Source organism: Boleophthalmus pectinirostris, unplaced genomic scaffold (assembly GCF_026225935.1).
Source record: "Boleophthalmus pectinirostris isolate CB_2022bp ecotype Guang Dong unplaced genomic scaffold, ASM2622593v1 HiC_scaffold_17, whole genome shotgun sequence".
NCBI classification, from domain to species: Eukaryota; Metazoa; Chordata; class Actinopteri; order Gobiiformes; family Gobiidae; genus Boleophthalmus; species Boleophthalmus pectinirostris.
Genome location: NW_026571115.1, coordinates 5,036,640 through 5,060,552, shown reverse-complemented (window position 1 = coordinate 5,060,552; position 23,913 = coordinate 5,036,640). Strand labels below are relative to the sequence as shown.

Here is a 23,913-nt window from a genome sequence, read left to right as displayed (position 1 = left end):
GTTTAGTCCTGCTTTAGTCCTGCTTTAGTCCTGTTTTAGTTCTAGTTGAATGCTTTGCTTTGTCCCTCGAGGTAAATCTTGTGACACATTTGACACTTTGATCAATGCCTCTGGGGCTAAACCTTTCCGGATCACTGCTCCAGATCTGAGTCCAGATCTGAGTCCAGATCTGCGTTCAGGTCTGAGTCCAGGTCTGAGTCCAGGTCTGAGTCCGGGTCTGAGTCCAGGTCTGGGTCCAGGGTCTGGGTCCAGGTCTTAGTCCGGGTCTGGGTCTGGACTTGTGTTTATGGATCATCATTAGTCTGTTCTATGTGTTTTATTAAGATGAATGGAGGAAAAATGGAGTGTCCGGGAATAGAACCGGAGACCTCGTAGCTGTGAGGAGGGGAGGCTAAACATAGGATCAGACACGGGAAAGGGGGAGGGAGGGGGGAGGAGGAGGAGGGGGGACGGAGCGATGCTGCAGCTCCAGTTTCCATGGCGACGGGAGTAATGGCCGCTGAAAAAAAAAAAACACAATGAAAGCGAGGGACATCCACAGAACTGCAGGAGACAATGTGCTGCTGCTTTCAGACCTGACGGAGACTTGGATTAGTCCTGGTTTAGTCCTGGTGTAGTCCTGGTGTAGTCCTGGTGTAGTCCTGGTGTAGTCCTGGTGTAGTCCTGGTTGAGTTCAGGTTTAGACCTGGGTTATATCAGGTGACATTCCTGGACTCCCCCACCGTGATCTCCTCGTGCTCTCACACACATGACAAGTGTCTGCTCCTCGCTTTTGTTCCTCCTCCTGTTTTAATCCTGATTTAGTCCAGGTTTAGTCCAGGTTTAAGCCTGTTTTTTTCCCCTTTTTCAGGCCTGGTTTAGTTCTGCTTTAGTCCAGATTTACTCCTGGTTTAATTCTGTTTCGCTTTTGTTCCTCCTCCTGTTTTAATCCTGATTTAGTCCTGGTTCAGTCCTAGTTTAGTCATGGTTTAGTCTTGGTTTTCTGCAGGTTTTGTACAGGTTTAGTTCGGGTTTAGTCCTGCTTTAGTCTTGGTTTAGTCCAGGTTTAATACTAGTTTAGTCCCGGTTTAGTCCAGTTTTAATCCTAGTTTAGTCCTGGTTTAGTCCTGCTTTAGTTCTGGTTTAGTCCAGGTTTAGTCCTGTTTTAGTCCAGGTTTATTCCAGGTTTATTCCAGGTTTAGTCCAGGTCTAGTCCAGGTTTAGTCCTGGTTTAGTCCTGCTTTAGTTCTGGTTTAGTTCTGGTTTAGTCCAGGTTTAGTCCTGCTTTAGTTCTGGTTTAGTCCAGGTTTAGTCCTGGTTTAGTCCAGGTTTAGTCCTGGTTTAGACCTGGTTATTCCAGGTTTAGTCCTGGTTTAGTCCAGGTTTAGTCCAGGTTTAGACCTGGTTTAGTCCAGGTTTAGTCCAGGCTTGGTCCAGGTTTAGTCCTGGTTTATTCCTGGTTTAGTCCTGGTTTAGTCCTGGTTCAGTCCAGGTTTAGTCCTGGTTTAGTCCTGGTTTATTCCAGGTTTAGTCCTGGTTTAGTCCTGGTTTAGTCCAGGTTTAGTCCAGGTTTAGTCCTGGTTTAGTCCTGGTTTAAGTCAGGTTTAGTCCAGGTTTAGTCCAGGTTTAGTCCAGGTTTAGTCCTGGTTTAGTCCAGGTTTAGTCCAGGTTTAGTCCAGGTTTAGTCCTGGTTTAGTCCTGGTTTAGTCCAGGTTTAGTCCTGGTTTAGTCCTGGTTTAGTCCAGGTTTAGTCCAGGTTTAGTCCAGGTTTAGTCCAGGTTTAGTCCAGGTTTAGTCCTGGTTTAGTCCAGGTTTAGTCCTGGTTTAGTCCTGGTTTAGTCCAGGTTTAGTCCTGGTTCAGCTGGCAGCTCTGTGTGTTTTTGTTTTTGTCACGTTACTCCCCCTCCCCCATCCCTCCGGTCGTCGTGGAAACGCATCCCCATCACCGACGGCAACCCTGCCTCAGCACCACCACCTCACTCCCACATCAGGTCTTGGGTTACTCCCAGTTTAGTCCCACTTTAGTCCTGGTTCATGTAAAGTCTTGGTTTAGACCTGGTTTAGAAGTCCTAGTCCTGGATTAGTCTTCACTCCATTTCAGTTCTTTCACATCCTGGTTTTCAGATTCAGATGTGACAATATCACACTGTCAAATGGGGCTAACTGTATGACCCTGGTTTAGTCCTGGTTTAGTCCTAGTGTGGGTCTGTTTTAGTCCTTCTTTAGTCCTGGGTCAGTCCTGGTTTGGAACTGGTTTAATCCTGTTTTAGTCCTCATTTGTTTCAATGTTTAGTCTGGGGTAAATACTGGTTTAGAGATCCTTTTTTCCCATATCCGGTTTAGTCCACGTTTAGTCCACCTTTAGTCCACGTTTAGTCCACCTTTAGTCCACGTTTAGTCCTGGTTTAGTCCAAGTTTAGTCCAGATTTAGTCCAGTTTTAGTCCTGGTTGAGTCCTGGTTTAGTCATTGTTTAGATTCTGTCACTCCCACATACGTCAGCGCACACTCACCACTGCTATAGGACACATACATGCTCTCAGGTCCTGGTTTAGTCCTGGTTTAGTCCTGGTTTAGTTCTGATTTAGTTCTGGTTTAGTTCTGGTTTAGTCCTGGTTTAGTTCTGGTTTAGTCCCGGTTCAGTCCTTTTGTGTTTACATAATTATTCAGACTTGATGACCCAAAAGCTCGACCTCTGTCTCACCTTCACGCAGAGTCACAGCAGCCAGCCGGTTTCCATGGAGACGTGTGACCTGTTGCCACGGTGACAGCCAGGTGCTCACATCTGCTCGTTAACAACAGGTGTGAACACAGCCATCTGATTGGTCGGTTTTCGGACCTGATCAGTTTGAACACCTGTCCTGTTAGACCTGATCTGACCAGGATTAGACCAGTTTGAGTCCTGGTTTAGTCCTGCATTAGTTCTGGTTTAGTTCTGATTTAGTCCCGCATTAGTCCAGTTTGAGTCCTGGTTTAGTCCTGGTTTATTCCTGCATTAGTGCTGGTTTAGTCCTGATTTAGACCTGATTTAGTCTTGTTTTAGTCCTGGTTTAGTCCTGCATTAGTCCTGGTTTAGTTCTGATTTAGTCCCGCATTAGTCCAGTTTGAGCCCTGGTTTAGTCCTGGTTTATTCCTGCATTAGTCCTGGTTTAGTCCTGATTTAAACCTGATTTAGTCTTGTTTTAGTCCTGGTTTAGTCCTTTTTTAGTCCTGTTTAGTCCTGGTTTACTCCTGATTCAGTCCTGGTTTAGACCTGGTTTAGTCCTGGCTTAGTCCTGGTTTAGACCTGATTTAGACCTGATTTAGTCCTTTTTTTAGTCCTTGTTTAGTCCTGGTTTAGTCCTGTTTTAGTCCTGCATTAGTCTTGGTTAAGTCCTGGTTTAGTCCTTTTTTTAGACCTGGTTTAGTCCTGGTTTAGTTCTGCATTGGTCCAGTTTGAGTCCTGGTTTAGTTCTGCATTGGTCCAGTTTGAGTCCTGGTTTAGTCCTGCATTAGTCCAGTTCGAGTCCTGGTTTAGTCCTGCATTAGTCCAGTTCGAGTCCTGGTTTAGTTCTGCATTGGTCCAGTTTGAGTCCTGGTTTAGTCCTGCATTAGTCCAGTTTGAGTCCTGGTTTAGTCCTGCATTAGTCCAGTTTGAGTCCTGGTTTAGTCCTGCATTAGTCCAGTTTGAGTCCTGGTTTAGTCCTGCATTAGTCCACTTTGAGTCCTGGCTCAGTTCCCGTCGTCTCCGGGTCCTTGTAGTAAATAAACGTGATGACTGTAAGAGGCTCTTATTTTGAAACTTGAGCCTCGTCTTGAGGTTTTATTAGAATTGATTTTTCCCTCTGTGCTGTTCTCCACTCGGCCGCTCCTCCTCCTCTCGGCTGCAGGTTGTGGGTTAGACTCCCGCTCTGTCTCTGTCTCTGTCTCTGTGTCCTGCTTATGGGGCTGTGGCAGAGTGGTTAGCCTCCAGACATTTCTGACATGTTCTGAGTCACTTTCAAATAGTTTATTATTATTTGGCCTTTTCATCTGGCTCTGCACCTGTCTGCTCCTGTCTGCACCTGTCTGCCCCTGCCAACTCCTCCCGCTCTGTAAATGTTTGCCCCTGTCTGCACCTGTCTACTCCTGCCTGCTCCACTGAATCTGCACCTGTCTGCTCCTGTCTGCTCCACTGGCTCTGCACCTGTCTACACCTGTCTACTCCTCTGACTGTGCACCTGTTTGCACCTGTCTGCACCTGTCTGCTTGTAGCCCTGGTTTAGTCCAGATTTAATCTTGGTTTAATTCTGGTTTAGTCCTGTTTTAGTCCTGGGTTAGTCCTGTTTTAGTCCTAATTTAGTCCAGGTTTAGTCCTGGTTTTAGTCCTGGTTTAGACTTGTTTTAGTCCTATTTTAGTCCTGTTTTAGTCCTGCTTTAGTCCTGGTTTAGTCCTGCTTTAGACCTGGTTTAGACCTGGTTTAGTCCTGTTTTAGTCCTGTTTTAGGCCTGGTTTAGTCCAGCTTTAATCCTGGTTTAGTCCTGGTTTAGTCCTGCTTTAGTCCTGGTTTAGTCCTGTGTTAGTCCTGGTTTAGACCTGGTTTAGTCCAGCTTTAGTCATGGTTTAGACCTGGTTTAGTCCTGGTTTAGTCCTGGTTCAGCCCTGGTTTAATTCTGGTTTAGTCCAGCTTTAGTCCTGGTTTAGTCCTGGTTTAGACCTGGTTTAGTCCTGGTTTAGTCCTGGTTTAGTCCTACTTTAGTCCTGCTTTAGTCCTGCTTTAGTCCTGGTTTAGACCTGCTTTAGTCCTGCGTTAATCCTGGTTTAGTCCTGGTTTAGACCTGCTTTAGTCCTGGTTTAGTCCTGGTTTAGACCTGGTTTAGTCCTGGTTTAGACCTGGTTTAATTCTGGTTTAGTCCTGGTTTAGTCCTGGTTTAGTCCTGGTTTAGTCCTGGTTTAGTCCTGTCAGTGGCAGAGTGGTTAGCCTGTGTAATAGTGTTTCTTGTCACTTTCAAACAGCAGATTGTAATTTTATTATTTGGCCTGGACATAATGTGCTTATATAACACATCAGGCATTAGTCACTGTTTTACAGCACGAGCAGACAGGAGCAGACAGGAGCAGACAGGAGCAGACAGGAGCAGACAGGAGCAGACAGGAGCAGACAGGAGCAGCAGACAGGAGCAGGCAGGAGCAGACAGGAGCAGCAGGAGCAGGACAGGAGCAGACAGGAGCAGCAGGCAGGAGCAGAGCAGAGGAGCAGACGGGAGCAGACGGGAGCAGACAGGAGCAGACAGGAGCAGACAGGAGCAGGCAGGAGCAGAGAGGAGCAGACGGGAGCAGACGGGAGCAGACAGGAGCAGACAGGAGCAGACAGGAGCAGGCAGGAGCAGACAGGGGTTATAGGTAAGGTATAGGTAGGTTGTAGGTTGTAGGTTGTGTGTGATTGTTGTGGGTGAGTGCATCAGATTCTGAGAAGCACCTGAGCCCTGCACCAGTGACTCTGAACACAAATCTGTGATCCAGAAAACACCCTCATGTTTATGGACGAATGTCACGATACTAAAGAAGAAACCTGATACTCAAAACTCATTCTCATACCCAGTGTTGGGGAGTAACAGATTACATGTACCGGAGTTGAGGACCCCCTTGAAAATGAGATGGTGACACATCTCAAGGGCTTATCCTCCAAACAAATAAATTCAAATTCAAGTTACGTAATCAGAGTACAAATTATGAGTAACTGTATTCAATTACAGTTACTGTCTCAGTGAGTGGTAATTGGATTACAGTTACTTTGTTGAAATAAATGGATTACACGCCGGTATTTTCCTGTTTTCACATTTTGGGCTATATCCTTTTTTTTTTTTTTTTTTTCAGTAATTCCACTCATGTCCAGAAACTAAACCAGATCTAAACTAGAGCTAAACCAGGTCTAAAACAGGACCAAACCAGGACTAAAACCAGGTCTAAACTAGATCTAATCCAGGTCTAAAACCAGGATTAAACCAGGATTAAACCAGGTCTAAAACAGGACTAAATCCTGCTGCGTGGACGTGTCTCCTCTTCTTCTATCAAGAATATTTTTAATTTGGTTCAGTAAAGTCTGGGCTTTTTATTTTCTTTTAGCAGATAAAAATCTTATGTTACGATATCCTTGTCTTTGCTTCTCTACAGCAAATCAAGTAATCCAAAGTATTCAGATTATGTTACTCACTTTAAGTATTTAATGGATTACGTTACAAACTAAATTTTGGAGTATGTAATCTGTAGGGGAATACATTTTAAAAGTCACCTTCCCAACACTGCTCATACCAACTTGATCATAAAAACAGGAGTCTCCAGTCTGTATCTGTATCCATGTCTTTCCAAGTCGCTCTCCAAAAAATGTCTGAATATTAAGTTTTGTGCTGAATAACTCAAATCTGATGAACAGAAGGACTGTTAAAAATGTAAATGTATCATGTTCATGCCTAACTTTATTTTCTGCACTCATAAATAGATACCGGTGGATGTTTTACAGGCCTCTAACTGTTTCTGATCTACGGCCGTGACTCGTAGAATTACTCCATTTCTTGCGACCACTAAATCGAGCAGCTCTGTGACATTTTCGTTTTGTAAAGGAGCTCACCGGAGGAAAAAAGGTTGGAGACCCTGTTTTCAACAACAGACTGTGATTTTCCACATTAAATCATAGCATAATATAGTCATACTTTTGCTTCTTTTCTTTTCCCATGTTGCTTTATATCTGTTTAATCCAGGTGTGTCAAACTCAAATTCACAGAGGCCGAAATTAAAAACTGAAATTAAAGGTTGTATAGAGGATTTTCCAAGGAACGAGAAATCCAGCGACTGTTTGTCCTTTTTCAAATGTTGCGCATGCGTGAAACCACCCCCCCTCCCCTACAGCTCCTACGTAGAAACGCCTCCTCCCGCCTCCTCCTTACGCCAGAAACAGGTTTGTTTACAGCCGGTGTGCTGCACATGACTTGTAAACAACTAACTACAGTGTTGGTTAGGCAAGACGGAGAAGTGAGGAGCGGGGGGAGCGGGTGTGCGGACATTTCGTGTGCGGACGAGAAGTGAGGAGCAGGGAGAAGAGCGGAGCAGGGAGAGAGGAGAGGAGAGAGGAGAGGGGAGTGGTGCGCAGAGATTCCGTGCCCGGAGAAGTGAGGAGCAGGGGGAAGAGCGGAACGGGCAGCGGGGAGAGGAGCAGGAAAGGGATGCAGAGAAGGTTGCGCGGAGATTCAGTGCGAATGAACTAGCTACAACACGCAGCAGCAAGCGGACTCTTTCTTTGCCTTGAAAATTACGTTTTCAGACATAGGATATCGCTTTCGTGTCCTGAAAAACGTTTGTCTCGCTCTTGGAAATAAAGTACGTTTTCATAATAAGCAGAAGTTACCTGTCCAGGAGTAATTTGGCGACCAGTGCGTCAGTCTTTAGACCCTGCGTCTGCTTCAGTCGCGCCATCGCTGGAATGAATCTTCAAGAATCACCTTAGTTTGGCTTCGCTGCTTTTCCCCTTGTCTTCTTCTTTCAGCGACCTCAAAAACTGACTTTCTTTTGCGGTGAACTGCTCCTGGATTCTTGTCTGCCATTGCAACAAACTTTGTGCGAAACTGCGAGGAAGATATAGGTCAAAAAAAGCCGCTAAGAACTTTTGCGTTGGTGGAGTAAACAGCGTCTGTGCGGCTTGCGTCTGTGGACTGCGTGACAGTCGTACGTAAACCACGTACCGGCGGCGCACAGGCAAGTCAGTTACACTAGAAATGTAGGGAGATTGATTGACAGCCTGTCAGCTCACAGATAACGAGGCAGTGTCGTTATCTATTGGCAAATGTTTAGCCCCACCACGTCCAGAGTTGATGAATTTTTATTCTCTTTTTTTTTGGTCATCATAATTACAAGGCTACTGCATCTCTATAATCTATCATTGACAATTTGAAACAAAAAAAAAAATCCTCCATACAACCTTTAAAAGACGTGGGCCAAACTGAATATTTATTGGAAAATTTCAACAGCATCTGCATGTTTTCTCTTCTTTCGAGATATGAAATGGTAAACTTTTTCTTATTAAAATAAATGTTTAATAATAGTTTTGCGTAAACACTGAACCCAGAACAAGTGTAATGTAAAATAATAACAACATAAAAAAAAATCATGTCTCTGTAGCTGGCGGGCAACTCTAATACCGTATTTTCCGGGCTATTGGGCGCGGTCATAAGCCTCCAACCGCATCAAAAAACGTGTATAGGGCGCCCCACAATCCAGAGCGCCTATACATGAATCCACTCAGGTGTCCCAGCACGACTTCAGTAAACTACAAAGCCACACCGCCCGCAGAACACACAAACACACACGGAGCAGACAGCGACCACACAGCGAAAAACACCCACAGACACACTCATCACTCCACGCCGACGAGGAACGGAAACGGAGGAAGGAACCAAAAAAGCAAGTGCAATGTGCCACTTCTAGACACAACTGAACAACTGAGTCACCAGACAGCACACCCTCCCTACACGCCACAACTGAACAAAGCCCAGAGTCACCGTGAACGCCACAAACAAACAAAACCACTCACCCATCACACTGTTGTGTTCCTTGCGTGAAAAAAGTTTGAAAATAGACCATTTAATGACAGTGCGGAAAATACAGTACATCTCTCCAAAAGGTCACATCATGTCATTCTTTTCATGCACTGTTTTCAGCTACGTACAAACAGAATGTAGAGATCTTCTTCACAGTTGACAAACAGTGAACTAATCGGGTTTGGTTACGGGGCAATTTGAAAACACAGAATATCTTGTTTTAAATTGATAATCAATATGACAACAAGAAATGTCAAGTATCACTATTGACAGGACAAAGCAGAACCTTTCCTGAACGTGTTTAGAATGATGTTGAGTTGTATCAGAGCAAATAGAAGAGCACACAGACTAGTACACACACATGGACCAACATGAACCTACTGCACCACTGAGGGATCATCATCATCATCATAATAATAATAATGTATCAGTTTTCTGGACACTTAAAGACACTTTACAGATCATTATTCCTCATTATTCACATTATTCATTCCAGACCCGCTGGTGGTAAACTACTATTGTAGCCACAGCTGCCCTGGGACCAACTGACAGAAGCACGGCTGCCAATCTGCACCATCTAACACACACACACACTCCACTTTCATACTAGGCAATGTGGGTTGAAGTGTCTTGCCGAAAGACACAATGACCGTTTTTCCCAGTGGTCTCCAAACCAAGACCAGGCCTGACCACACCTGACATCTGACTGGATCAGGCTTTGACATGGACGTTTGGATTACACCAGACATGTCAAATTCAGGCCCAGGGTCCAAATTTGGCCTGCGATATCATTATATTTGGCCCGCGAGATCATATCAAATCTGTACCGTATTTTCCGCACTATTAGGGACTCTGGATTATAAGGTGCACTGTCACTGAATGGTCTATTTTCGAACTTTTTTCACAAATAAACTGCACCGGACTTTAAATGAAACACAACAGTGTGATGGGTGAGTGGTTTTGTTTGTTTGTTCGTTCACGGTGACTCTGGGCTTTGTTCAGTTGTGGCGTGTAGGGAGGGTGCTGTCTGGGACCAATGGATTGTCGGCGTGTTCGCAGTGACTCAGTTGTTCAGTTGTGTCTAGAAGTGGCACATTGCACTCGCTTTTTCGGTTCGTTCCTCCGTTCCGTTCCTCGTCGGCGTGGAGTGATGAGTGTGTCTGTGGGTGTGTTTGGCTGTGCGGTCGCTGTCTGCTCCGTGTGTGTTTGTGTGTTCTGCAGGTGGTGTGGCTTTGTAGTTTACTTACTACTCGTGCTGGGACACAGAGTGGATTCGTGTATGGGGCGCTCTGGATTGTGGCGCGCGGTCGTTTTTTGATGGGGTTGGAGGCTTAAGAGTGCGTCTAATAGCCCGGAAAATACGGTAATTGGCTGTGTTTTTGAACATACATCACGTGTATGACTGAAGTCTGAATAGCAGTAACTACAGAGGAGTGGGTGGGGTTAGGGGGTAGGTGAAACTACCTTTTTTCCGAGCTCTCAAATGAAGGACAATGCAAGACTCAAACATGCAAGAATGAGTGAATTATAACTGAGGAAGGTAACATAGCTGAAAGGGGGAAAAAAACTAGTAGAGTAGATTCCCCATTTAAAGGTGTCCTATATAACTTTTTGGTTAGGGGTTCATCACCTGCTTGTTTTAAAGTTCAAAGTTCCAAAAAAGTTTATTGTCAATTCTGCGTACGTCACAGTGGGCGTGTGCCGGTGGAGGTAAAAAGGTCATAGCGATGATGAGAATAAAGATAAAGATGACTCAAACATGTCGCCTTTAAAGCTTAGAAAAGGTAATCACATTGGTTCCTCACAACGTTCAACATTCACAAACTCCTTGAGGTCACTGTGCATCGACAGAAATGAGGAGTTTGTAAGTACTGATCACTGATAACTGATTATTGTCTCTCATCTTAACAAAAACAATGCACGATGTAGAATGGCGTGAACCTTTCGGAGGGTCAGTCTGCTCTTTATGCACGTCATAGGGTCCACATTAAACTATTTTTGATCTGTTCAAATGTTGTTTCCTCGTGGTTTTGCACAAACTCTGCATGTGATTATGTTCTTTTTTCAGACCCATAGTTTGTTTTCACCCCTGACAGTTTGTTCTGCTCCCCGCGCTCCCTGCCTCACAGTCTCGTGATGTTGATGTGACATGTCGCTCAGTTGATTTAAACAGGTTTTGGTGCTGTTTTCATTCTGGTGGAGGCAGGACGACAGCGTCACCTGCAGTCCCAATTCCTCAGGACAGTATCCCAGGTGTGTGAGAGTAAAAATGCCCTTCGTCCCGGTTTATCGTCCCGTGGACACGTTTCCGTCTTTCGATTGCCTCTTTAATCCAGCGATGAACAGGGCTGTCGCGGTTAGTGAATTTCTCCTGCGGTGAGGTATCGCAGCTCAACAACGCGGTATGGAATGATATCACACCCCCTCCCCCAACCACATCCCCTAGAGGTACAATTTGTCCAGCGGCACTGAAAACTCTCTGATGAGGCGCTTGTTGCAGATGCACATGTACCTTTGTTTTAATGTGGATGTAGAGTGTGTAGTGGGAGAAGTAACATTTGGCTTTGGAACAAGTGTCGCTGCATCTGTCCAGCTCTCACTGTGGCAGCTCGGGTCAGAGTCCTGCACCAGGTCGGGTCAGAGTCCTGCTCCAGGTTGGGTTATAGTCCTGCTCCAGGTTGGGTTATAGTCCTGCTCCAGGTCGGGTCAGAATCCTGCTCCAGGTCGGGTCAGAGTCCTGCTCCAGGTCGGGTTATAGTCCTGCTCCAAGTCGGGTCAGAATCCTGCTCCAGGTCGGGTCAGAGTCCTGCTCCGGGTCGGGTCAGAGTCCTGCTCCAGGTCGGGTCAGAGTCCTGCTCCAGGTCGGGTTATAGTCCTGCTCCAGGTCGGGTCAGAGTCCTGCTCCAGGTCGGGTCAGAGTCCTGCTCCAGGTCGGGTCAGAGTCCTGCTCCAGGTCGGGTCAGAGTCCTGCTCCAGGTCGGGTCAGAGTCCTGCTCCAGGTCGGGTCAGAGTCCTGCACCAGGTCGGGTTTAAGAGAGAGAATCCCAAGCACGAGGAGCAGGTGTCTGCAAAGTGCGATTGGGTGACGGCCGCACTTAACTCCGTGCGGCGCAGAGTTAAGTCCTTTCGCCTGCGGTCACCAAACGGTCTACGCGGGTGCACCTTAGTCCTGGGTTAGTCCTGGGTTAGTCCTGGGTTCATCCTGGGTTCGTCCTGGGTTCGTCCTGGGTTCGTCCTGGGTTAGTCCTGGGTTAGTCCTGGGTTAGTCCTGGGTTATCACAGGCGAGCCACAAGATCCTAATGTAAGTCAAATGATCAGAAGGAGCCAGAAGAGCCTCCTGGAGAACTTCCTATTTGGCACACAAAGGCTAGAGCATTAGCTATGTCCACTCAGATATACAGTCTATGATCAGGACGCAGGGGGAGGACACAGTGCACCTTCATACGCTGTAAAAAAAAAACTAAAAAAACATGCAAAATCTCATTAAAAAATTTGCAAAACAGCAAGACCGCGAAAGGTGAACCGCGATATTCTAATGATGGAAGCTGAAAGAGCCGCATGAGAACTTCCTATCCGTTTATATAAACAGTGCATGGTCTGGACATATTTCTAAGTGTGATTTGTCCTCTGAAACAGCTGCATGCTCAGAGTTCAGAGCTCGGTCCAAGATGGCGGCTGCTCGTGTTCATGTGTTTGTGAAGTGTCCTCAGGCTCCTTCTCGCTCCTCGTGTTTATGCCTCGACCTTTAGCGCTCAGAAAAAAAACAACAAGATCCAAAGCAAAATATGTCCACACGTCCTGATCTCCTGCACTGCCCTGAGGTCCAGACAAACCTGGCCTTTTCCTCCTTAAACAGAAAAAAAACAAAAAACATCTCATATTCAACAAACGAGCCGCTGAAATCTGTGTGGAATTCACTGGGATCGTTCTTTAGTTCTGTGTCCAGGCAGGATCCAGAGCTAAAGAAAAAATGATCATCTGTTTTTATTCCTTCCACCTCTGACATTAATAATTCATGAGTTTTACAATTTTATGCAGAGACTGTGTGGTGTGCTCTGTTTGTTTTAAAAGGTTCAATCGCAGCTGAACCTGTGTCTCTGGAGTCTTCACCTGCAGAAAGAGACACACACAAGTTTGTCTCATTCTCACTTTATGGACAGGACTCATGTAAACACTCAGAACCTCCAGAGCTCCTCCCTGAGCCGCAGATTCATAAAGGCACTGACTCATGACGCTGCAGGTGCTGGTGTTTAGGGAGAAACCATCCACTTCTTTTACAGCAGACATGTCAAACTCAGATTTGACTCAAATTTGGCCAGAAATATAATTTTATTTGGCCCGTGAGATCACATCAAACATGTATTCGAGCTGCCTGCCGCCTACAGAGACATGATTTCTTTAAAATTGTGTTATTATTTTATATTCTGCTTGTTCTGGATTCAGTGTTTGAGCAAAATTATTATTAAACATTTACTTTAATAAGAAAAAGTTTAACATTACACATCTCGAAAGAAGAGTAAACATGCAGATGATGTTGAAATTTCCCAATAAATATTTACTTTGGCCCATGACTTAGTCCCAGTTTTGTAATTTTGGCCTCTGTGATTTTGAGTTTGACAGCCCAGGGCAGCCGCAGGGTCTTAAAAGTCTTAAAAAGGTCTTAAATTTCATGTTCCTAAATTAAGGCCTTCAAAAGGCTTAAATCCTGTTGTCCAAGTCTTATTTTTTTCACAAAGGTCTTAAAATTCATTAGCCTATTTTTTTGTAAACTGTTATTTGGTCATGATGTATGTAATGCACCACTAATGGGGCTAACTGTTTTTTCTCTTTGTTCCGTCTTTAAATCCACAATGTTGGGAGTCGTTCCCAACACAGAATGTCTCTTTGATGATTGGCTGGTGCCTGAACTTGCACTTTCAGGGTTTTTGCAAATTGTCTAGTGCAGGAGAGTCAAACTCATTTTGGTCCAAGGGGCTGTATCCAACCTACTTTGATTCTAGAGGGGCCGGATCAGAAAACTCATCTCATATAAACCCCAAAAATAACAATAAGTTCAAATATTTGTGCAGAGAAACACAAATCTATTACAGAAATCTTTTTTAACTGATGAACTCTTTTACTAAATATTATAATATTATGAACAACCTGAAACTTTAAGAAAAATACAATTTCAACACAATGTTTTAACATTAACTTGTATGTAAATAGGAATAAGTCAATGTTTTTGGGGAAAATCCTGCACTCTGCTCCACTTTTCTCATTTTGGACATTTTGTTGATGAGGGTGTCACGGTCAACAGTCAAAACGATCGTCCTTTAAGAGCGTTTGGAAAGAGGCAAGTCTTCATTTGTGCTGCTCTGGTGGGAGGGGCCACGTACAGAGACGCTGGAGACGCTGCTCCGCTCAGCGCCGCAGAAAATTAACAATATTTTAATAGAAATTATAATTAAAATATTGTAGTAGAAAATCAGCCGAGGGCCAGATTAAAGGTCTTGGAGGGCCAGATCTGGCCCCCGGGCCGTATGTTTGATACCCTAGTGGTAGTGGTCTAGTGTATTCTGATTCCTGACCTATTCGCTGGAGAGAAATGAAATTGAGAGGAGGCACTAGGTGGTGTCAGCCTGGACAGGTTTAATCCACAGTGGCTCTTAGGCTGCGTTCAGACTGCAGCCTGAAGTGACCCAAATCCGATTTTTTGGCCCCTATGTGACCTTTTTTCAAATGTGACCCTGGACACTTGGATATGTGCTCCTGAAACTGATACATATCTGATCTTTTGACATGTGACTTCAGTCTGAACGGACAAAGCGCATCCATCCACCTACACGTTATCAACAAGACACAAATGTCACTATTCTGCGCTGAAGTAGGAGAAAATTGTAAATGAACTCCGTGTCCCTGAAGTGAAGCACATCACCACTCACCACTCTTGGCTCCGTCTCCACATCCACACTTTCTTTTCAATGGACGTTGCTGCCGCTGTCCCACAAAACACCACGGCCAAAAACCTCGTCCTTCTCCTTCTCAATCTCCTCCTTAAAACAAGTAAGTTGTTCATGTTCTGGCTCCGGTACGAGAGGAACTTTAAAATCTCCAGGTGCTCAATGCTGCGTCCATGTTTGGACAACTTCTGTAAACACAGAGACGCTCACTGTGGTTGACATCATCGTGTCTCCAGTGCACATGTGGGACACTTTCGGGCCGTTTACTGTTCAAACTGGAGACACATACAAGTCACATTTAATTGGAAATGTGAACGACCTCACAAAAACATCAGATTTCACAAAAAAATCTGAATTGAGCATTAAGCCCTGCAGTCTGAACGTAGACTTAGATTCTAGATATAGTCATTGGTTGGTCAGACTTATATAGTGCTTTTTTGGACACTCAAAGACGCTTTAGAAACAAATAAAAGTGACACTGTAGAAAACGGAGAGGCATGGGGGGAATGCCGGTTCGAACAGGTGAGTTTTTAGTCCTGATCTGAAGTGCTGCAGTGAGTTTGAGTTCCTGATGGATTGTGGGAGTGAGTTTCAGAGGGAGGGGGCAGCGGCAGCGAAGGCTCAGCCCCCCCCAAAGTCCGGTGCTTTGATGAGGGGAGCGAGGAGGTTGGTGTCGGCCGATCTGAGGCGGCGGGTGGGACGGTGCAGACGGAGGAGGTCGGTGAGAGGGAGGGGCCAGGTTATGGAGGGACTTGTAAGGTGATGAGGAGGACCTTGTATTGGATGCGGTGTTGTACGGGGAGCCAGTGGAGTTGCTTAAGGACAGGAGTGATGTGGTGTGGTGAGGCGAGCGGCAGAGTTTTGAATGTATTGCAGTTTTTGGAGGTGGGTGGAGTGGAGATTGTACAGGAAGCTATTGCAGAGGTCAAGTCTGGAGGAGATGAAGGCATGAATGAATTATATGATTATAATTATTAGAATAAGATCTGGTGTTTTTTGCCCGCATAATGGGTGCGATGTTGGTCTTAATTTTCATTTAAGTGGTCTTAAAAATGTCTTCAGAAGTCTTAAATTTGGGTTACCCTGGTGATTCATTGTCCTACAGTTTTACTACCTGTCTTGATTGGGAAGGATTTTTTGGTAACACTTTATAATAACTACACCTTATTTAGCCTCAATAAAGCATGAACAAAGACTTATTTAATAATGATTCATGCTTAGTAACTACTTAATTACTACCTGAATTAGCACTTAACTTGCATTTAATTAACCTGTGCTGTAAATAGTTAGTCATAAGTATTTCTTACTTAATTACTCATGAACTAACCATTTGTGTGTGCATTCGTAAATGTATATTTAAGTACAAATTTGAGCATTTATTAATAATTAATAAGCCATGAGAGAATAATTTACTAATAATGCATTATTGTTTCTCTGGAACCTTAACAAATGTTTAATAAACATAATTAGTCTTCACTTTAGAAAAGTTCTCAGAAAGACTTAACTAACAGATAACAGCTGCCTGAATGATCATTGCATTGTATTATTAGTAAATCATTCTCTCATGACTTATTAATCATGAATAAATGCTCAAATGTGTACTTACATATACATTTGTAAACATGCAAATGGTTAGTTCATGAGTAATTAAGAAGTATTGAGTAACTATTTACAGCACAGGTGAATTAAGTGCAAGTTAAGTGCTAATTCAGGTAGTAATTAAGTAGTTACTAAGCCTGAATCATTATTAATTAAGTGTTTGTTCATGCTTTATTAAGGCTAAATAAGATGTAGTTATTATAAAGTGTTACCGATTTTTTTTTTCTTTCCTAAGAGAGTGGGGAAAAAAAAAAATTCTTTGGGTCTCTGTGACCCCGAGGAGAGCGTGAGGGTTAAACTACTGAAGTGCAGCATTTTGGATCCTCTCCTGTTTCTTCATGACACATTCTGCTTTCGGTTTGGGTCTTGAGAACAAAAACACAGCGATCATGTCCAGTGTTTTTGTGATTTCTACATTTTGGATGGAGCTGATGACATAAGCCGCTCAACTCTACTTCTGTTTAAACTGAAGTAAAACTAGAATCAATATTTACCACATGTATCCACCAAACCAAGTCAGAATTAGAAAAAAAAAAAAAAAAAAGTGCATTGTGTCAGGTCCGTCAAATGTTTTTCTCCGTGGAGATGCTGGAATGTTTCACAGTATGGCATTAAACCTTTCTATCTTCATGGAGACCAAACCAGAGCAAGTTACAGGTCAGATCTGTGGAGAGGCGACCCCACTCACAGTCAGAATGTTTGTTTTTCAAGGTATTTTTGAGCTTTAAAACCACCTGTAATTGAATAAAGGTAAAGTAGAACTGTTTAATGTCACACTGTGGAACATTCTCATGCTCAAAAAATAAAATAAAAGTGTTAGAAGAGTTGATTTCCCGGATGCTCAGTGTGCTGTGTTGTGTTTTCAGGTGAACTGCGTGACGTTCCCTCTGCCCGGAGAAGGACCTGAACAGCAGCTGCTCAAACCTGGAGACTGGAGCTACTGCGACTACTTCTGGGTCAGTGAAGGAATCAAACTCGCAACCTCCAACTGAGAGGAGGACACGGGCTAACCACTCTGCCACAATAACACAGGGTCATCACATTTACTGAACAGGACTAAAACAGGCTTAAAACTGGACTAAAACAGGATTAAAACTGGACTAAAATTGAATTAAAACAGGATTAAAACTGGACGAAAACAGGATTAAAACAGAAATAAAACTGGACTGAATCAGAACAAAACCAGGTCTAAATCATGACTAATTCAAGACAAAACAGAATTAAACTAACGCTAGATCAGGACTAGACCAGGATTGAACCAGAAATAAACCAGGACTAAACCAGGACTGAATCAGGACTAATCCAGGACTAATCTAGGACTAAAACAAGACTAAATCAGGACTGAACCAAAACTGAATCAGGACTAATCCAAGAATAATGTAGGACTAAACCTGGACTAAACCTGGACTAAACCAGGACTAAACCAGGACTGAATCAGGACTAATCCAGGACTAATCTAGGACTAAAACAAGACTAAATCAGGACTGAACCAAAACTGAATCAGGACTAATCCAAGAATAATGTAGGACTAAACCTGGACTAAACCTGGACTAAACCAGGACTAAACCAGGACTAAACCAGGACTAAACCAGGACTAAACCAGAACTAAAACAGGATTAAATTAGGACTAAAGGATGACTAAATCAAGACTAAACCAGGACTAAATCAAAACTAAACTAGGCCTGAACTAGGACTAAACCAAGACTAATACAGGACTAAACCAGGACTGAATCAGGACTAATCCAGGACTAAATGAAGACTGAACCGGGACTAAACCAGGACTGCACTTGTAGCACAGGGAGAACATGCACACCCCACTCGTAGAGATCAGGAGTCTAACCCACAGCCTCTTCAGTGAGGGAAGGAGAGCTAACCACTCTGCCGCTGCTGCTGCTGTGTAGTGATTGATGGTGGAGTATGAATAGAAGGATCGATGGAGGATGAGGAGAGCAGCTGTTTCACATGGAACACGTCTCAGGTTAAATCTCTCTTTAGCCGAGCTGTAAAAACATGAAATTAACTTTAGGAGAAATGTTAAAAATAGAACAGAAAAGAAGAAGAGAAAAGTGTCATAATGATTCTACTTCACCAAATCAATAACTGTACGACGTGATTTATTTTAATGTGAGTAAACAGAAGGTCAGGTCTCCTCCAGGACTTCAGACACAACACTGCACTCTTCACAAAAAATGATTGATTGATTAGTTTTTATTTTGTGTTTGTGCCAAGAGAGAAACAATAATGATACACTGTCAAGCCCAAAATTATTCATACCCCTGACAAACTTTGACTTAAAGTTACTTACTCTTGATTGGAAATAACACAGGCGTCTCCCAGAAGATAATAAGACGATGTACAAGAGGCATCACTGAGTGTGTTTACATGTACATCAGTATCCCAGTTATTCGCCATATCCCGGTTCTGTCAGTATTCGTGTTACTGTGTTTACATGCGCACTGAGAAACCGGGACACTCATATCCTCGTACACATGATCAAATGGAGTATCCCGGTTTCTTGACATAATCTTACAAATGCGCAAGCGCAAAAATGAACTTAAATCAATTTCATAAACGGGGAAAGGACAAACCGTGAGCTCCTTTAGCATAAGAAGCTAAGGAGCTACGAGATTTACAAGATAAACAGATTCTTCATTAAAATCTTCTGCATAAATAAACTCAACTTTACAACATATAAACCATAAACACTGTAGAGCCACATCAGCCCGTTTGATCAGATCATTCAGCTCTGATCACATTTGTTTACGTTTTACAGAAACAAAACTTAAGACCACATCGCTAATTAGCATAAAATGTCAGTCAGCTTCTTTTGGACTAAATGACACGACTCTGTGGATTATGTGAGTTCTTTTTGTGACAGAAGAGGTGCTGATGATGGTGAGTCTGTTCTGTGCTTGTGTTGTAAAGGAGATAGTTCATCTTTTAGTTTTCAGCGATCACATGAGTGCAGGTTGTACGTGTGCAGGTTTAGCGCAGCTCTTAATTTTACAGTCATTTCACTCGTTTGGTCACTTTATTTATGTTGTTGAATTTATTTATGCCGCTACTGTTGTGGTGAAAAGACTGGAAAGTGTCTTTTGGACGCATGTGCACTCAACTTTATGTTGCAGTAACCGGGGTACTGCGTTTACATGTCACAAGTATCCTGGTTACTATCGGAATAAACCAGCTACAGTAACCCGGTTTCTAATAACCGGGATACAGAAACCGGGTTACTGCGTATACATGCACCATCAAGAAACCGGGATACTCAAAAACCCCGATCATAACCGGGTTATTGATGTGCATGTGTACACACTCATTGTGGAAAAAAAGATTTCTCAGCTTTTATTTAAATTTCAAAGAAAAGTGGCATGTCCAGAATTATTCATACCCTTTGTAAACTGTCAGAGTCTATGGAAAAATCCAAAGTCCGTTCGTATAACTGCGCACTGCCGCCAGGTGACAGCCGCGCCTGTTTCACTGATGTACGAACAGAGAGAAAATAGTGCCAAGCGATTATGAGGTCTGAGTTTTTGGAGGACGATGGTTTTGTGATGCAAATGTATCACTCTTTTGAACACATATTGTTTTGAGAAGAAAAACACTTTATTTTACTGTCCCCAGTCAACTTGCCGGACTACTTTCATCAGCACCAAAACCGGCCAGTATCTCGGCTCACCGGGCGCTGTCGGGGGTAAATCAGTGTGGATGCACGACACTGCTGACGGGGATGACATACAGATTCATGTGAAAAAAAACAACAACTAACTATCCCTTTAAGAACGAAAATCACACAAACCAAACTTTGCAGCACAAAACTGCACAAACGAAGCACAAACGACTGACTTCATCTTGGGCGTTTTAGAGCATTATGAAGCTTCCTGGGGCTGCTAACCCCAATTTGACCTATAAAAGAATCATTAATATCTCCAAAACTAAAGCAGCACAAATGAAACTTTCTGTAGCACAAGCGAAGCACAAATGATTGACATAGTTTTTGTGTACGGGCCAACTTCACCCAGGTGAGTGAAGGCGCCTGATTTGTCTGTTATTAATGTTCATATCTTGATTTATGGCAAAAAATAGTGAAATAAAAATCCCAGGATCATGTAGAGCGGGTTAATATGAACATTTACGACCAAAATGAGGAGCCTGACAGTTGCCGTTACAGAGAGAGGGGAGGTGGTTTTTCAATAGAAAGTGAACTGGAGCCAGAGTGTGATGGAGCCGGAAGTGCCCCTATGCTCACTTTCTTTTTGGAACGCTGCAGCTAACGTCCATTTATAGTCTCTGTATTGAACTTCTCTAACTCCATGGAGATAAAGGTGATGCCATCAAGTCCAGTCACAGGTGAGATCTGTGGAGAGGAGAGCCCTCTGCTCACATGAAAACCATACTGGACATAGACACATTTAAACCCCTGCAAACTCCTCTCCGCAGAGCCCACCGTGGACCTTAAACATGAGATTATATTGTTCTATCGTGTCACTTTGCCCCTGCAGCGTGTTTCCTGTTTCATCTGAACGTTTGTTGTTTCAGGCGGATAAGAAGGACCCCCAGGGCGCCCCCTGTGTGCCGGGGATAGAAGTGCTCATCCAAAAACAGCTCAAAGGAAAAACACTGCAGAAGGAGATGGCTGAGTTCTTCCACGAGAGGTTAGACCTGATTTTGATCTGGTTTAGTCCTGGATTAGGCCTTGGTTAGACCTGGTTTAATCCTGGTTTAGATCTAGTTTAGTCCTGGTTTAGATCTGGTTTAGACCTGATGTAGTCCTAGTTTAGTGGTGGTTTAGTTTTGGGTTAGACTTGGTTTAGTCCCGATTAAAGCCATGTTTAATCCTGGATTAGACCTGGTATAATGCTGGTTTTGTCCTGGTTTAGACCTGGTTTAGACCTGGTTTCATATGGACTGTATAAACACAGAGAAGTTTCATTTTCTCTTTTTTGTTGCAGGATAAAGATCGAAGAGGAATACGCCAAGAACCTGTCCAAACTGTCCCTCAGTCCTCTGGCAGCTCAAGAAGAAGGGTGAGTCCTGGTTTAGACCTGGTTCAGTCCTTTTCAGAACCTGGTTTTGTCCTGGTTCAGCCCTGGTTTAGTCCCAGTTTAGTCCTGGTTCATTCCTGGTTCAGTCCTGGTTTAGTCCTAATTTAAACCTGGTTTAGTCCTGATTTAGACCTGGTTTAGTTCCAGTTTAGTCCAGGTTTAGTCCTCGTTCAGTCCTGTTTTTTTTATCCTGATTTAGACCTGGTTTAGTCCTGGGTTAAACCTTTGTCAGGCCATGGTTAGTCCTGGTTTAGGCCTGCTTAGGACCAGGCTCAGTCCTGGTTTAGCCCTGGTTTAGCCCTGGTTTTGTCCTGATTTATACCTGGTTTAGTCCTGGATTAAACCTTTGTAAGACCATGATTAGTCCTGGTTCAGTCCTGGTTTAGTCCTGGTTTAAACCTCATTTAGTTTTATTGTCCTTTAAAGCCACAGTATGTAACATAAATATAGACTTAAGTATTTTGGTTGAGTTATTTTGCCTTGAAAATCCTGCGTCCTTACAGTGAGCAGGCTTGCATCTCCACAAACCTGATTCTTATTTGTTCTGGAGGAGAGCCTCTTCCTGCTCGTTTCCATGGAGATGCTTTAAATGGAGGAGATCGAAGCCGGCTTGATTTCAGAGTCGATCCAAAACGTCCTCCTGGAGTTGAAAGTGTACAGTGTAATGTTCTGACAGTTCCTGCTTTAAATGAGATCAGCGCCGAACCTGAACCCAGAGAGTCTGAAACCTGATTCTGATTGGTCCAAATTGGTCCAGATTGGTCCTGATTGGTCCTGATCAGGTTAGAGCCGTGTTCAGGTGTTACTGGACTCTACACAGTCCATAATGACACTTTTTATTTCTGAATACAAGCAATCTTCTTTAGTTCACAAAGTTTAAAGGTGCACTGTGTAACTTTTTGGTTGGGAGTTCGTCACCTGTTTGTTTCTATGGAGATTTAATTTCTCTGTCTGGAATGTTCCACAGTGTGACATTAAACAGCTCTACTTTACATTTATTCAATGACAGGTGGTTTTATAACTCAAAAATACCTCGAAAAACAGACATTCTGACTGTGAGCGGGGTCGCCTCTCCACAGATCTGACCTGTAACTTGGTCTGGTTTGGTCTCCATGAAGATAGAAAGGTTTAATGTCATACTGTGAAACATTCCAGACAAAGCAATAACATCTCCACGGAGAAAAGCATTTGACGGAGCCTCCATCAGAAAAGTTACACAGTGCAGCTTTAGACAATGAACAAAAATTCAACCTTAAACCTGCAAAATGAAACTAAAGCAGCTCAAATCTGCTCCACTGCTCCTCATGGGTTTAAAGACCACAGACTGTTTAAGGAAGTGGACTAAGGGAGTGTGTGTGTCACCCATAGTGTTCAGCTCCAGTCAAATGAAGCTCACTGAGGCCTGCAGTTATAGGGCAAATTTGAAGCTGAATTACATATTAAGAATAAGAATTAATTTACAGACAATATGGCAAAATAAAAACCACAGGATCATGTAGAGCAATTTAATATGAAAAATTTTAAACTAAATGACAAAGCTCACAGCAGAAGTTACAGAGAGGGGTGACAGTTTTTCAGTGTAAAGCCAATGGGAGCCGATGGAGCTGGAAACACACCCGTGCTCACTTTGAATTTGGAACATGCACCTAGAGCAGGGAGGGGCAGTTATTTTTTCCATGAGGCCACATGAGGAACAGAAAATATTGTGGAGGCCAAATGTTTAAATCAATTCTGCATAATATGAATTGTATTTCTTTATAAAAAGCAGTAAATATCGTTTTTTTGAGGAGCTGGTAAGACTTAGCCTGATTCATCAGCCGATATCACTTCGTAGAAACCGTCTGACCTCGCAGCATTAGGATTCATTCGCTTGACGGTAGGCGGGTACTTTTATATTCAACTCATCGCTGCTATTTGGTCTGTATGGTATGTAATGCTCCAAATCCCGTAGGAAGAAGGACAAAAACGTCTTTCCCCTTGATGAAATTCACCAAACATTCTCCTTGTTCCGGCTTTAAATCCTTGATCTCGGGAATCGTTGCCAACACAGAATGTCTGTCTTCATCTACATCCATCTCGACGCTTTGTTTAACGTTGTGCTGTTCCACAAAAGGGACACAGACAGACATGACAAGTTTGACGCCATGGCTTCACAGCTCAAACCTGATTGGCCGGGGAGTGGTCTACAACTTCCGGGGTTCTTGCAAACCATCTAGTTTATTCTGATTCCTGACCTGGTCACTGGAGAGAAATGAAATTGAGGGGAGACACTAGGTGGTGCCAGCCTGGCTACATTCTTACATACATACCAATAAAAACTTTAAATACATAAAGAAAATAAAATAAATAGATGATTGCACTGAGTCCCTTCAGGCCTTTTATTTGTGTGTTTGAGGAGAGTTTGAAGCCTTCCTGAGGGGAGAATACAGGTCCTTCTCTTTAGCAGTTGTGCCCTGTACCGTGATGTGCAGCAGTACATCAGAACACTTTCGATGGTGCACTACCTCAGTTTTAGTCCATGCATGAGGTCAAATGATAAAATATATTTATTTTGTAATTCCAAATGAGCTTAAACAGAGTCAACCAAAGGACAGTGTGTGTCCCCTGAGCTGAACAAGGCCCAGGTCTGACCGAGTACGTTTGCAATGTCCATTTAATGTATATGCACAGTCTGTGGTCATGAACAAATAAAAAAAAAAACATATTGTGCTTGTGTCTGATATAGTTATATTCTCTGACACCCGTGGATCGTCATGATTTCATTTGGACATTTTAAATCACAATATTGATCTATAATGA

At 43.4% G+C, this 23,913-nt stretch overlaps 1 protein-coding gene across 1 annotated transcript in view; it reads left to right on the top strand.

The window, feature by feature from the left end:
• gas7a (growth arrest-specific 7a) overlaps positions 1 to 23,913 on the top strand; it is a 50,560-nt gene that overhangs the window by 10,714 nt on the left and 15,933 nt on the right. Inside the window, exons 3-5 of the mRNA XM_055152683.1 lie at positions 16,936 to 17,025; positions 20,609 to 20,724; positions 21,022 to 21,096. Of these exons, the coding sequence (XP_055008658.1) occupies positions 16,936 to 17,025; positions 20,609 to 20,724; positions 21,022 to 21,096 (281 nt within the window). The remainder of the gene's footprint in view (positions 1 to 16,935; positions 17,026 to 20,608; positions 20,725 to 21,021; positions 21,097 to 23,913) is intronic.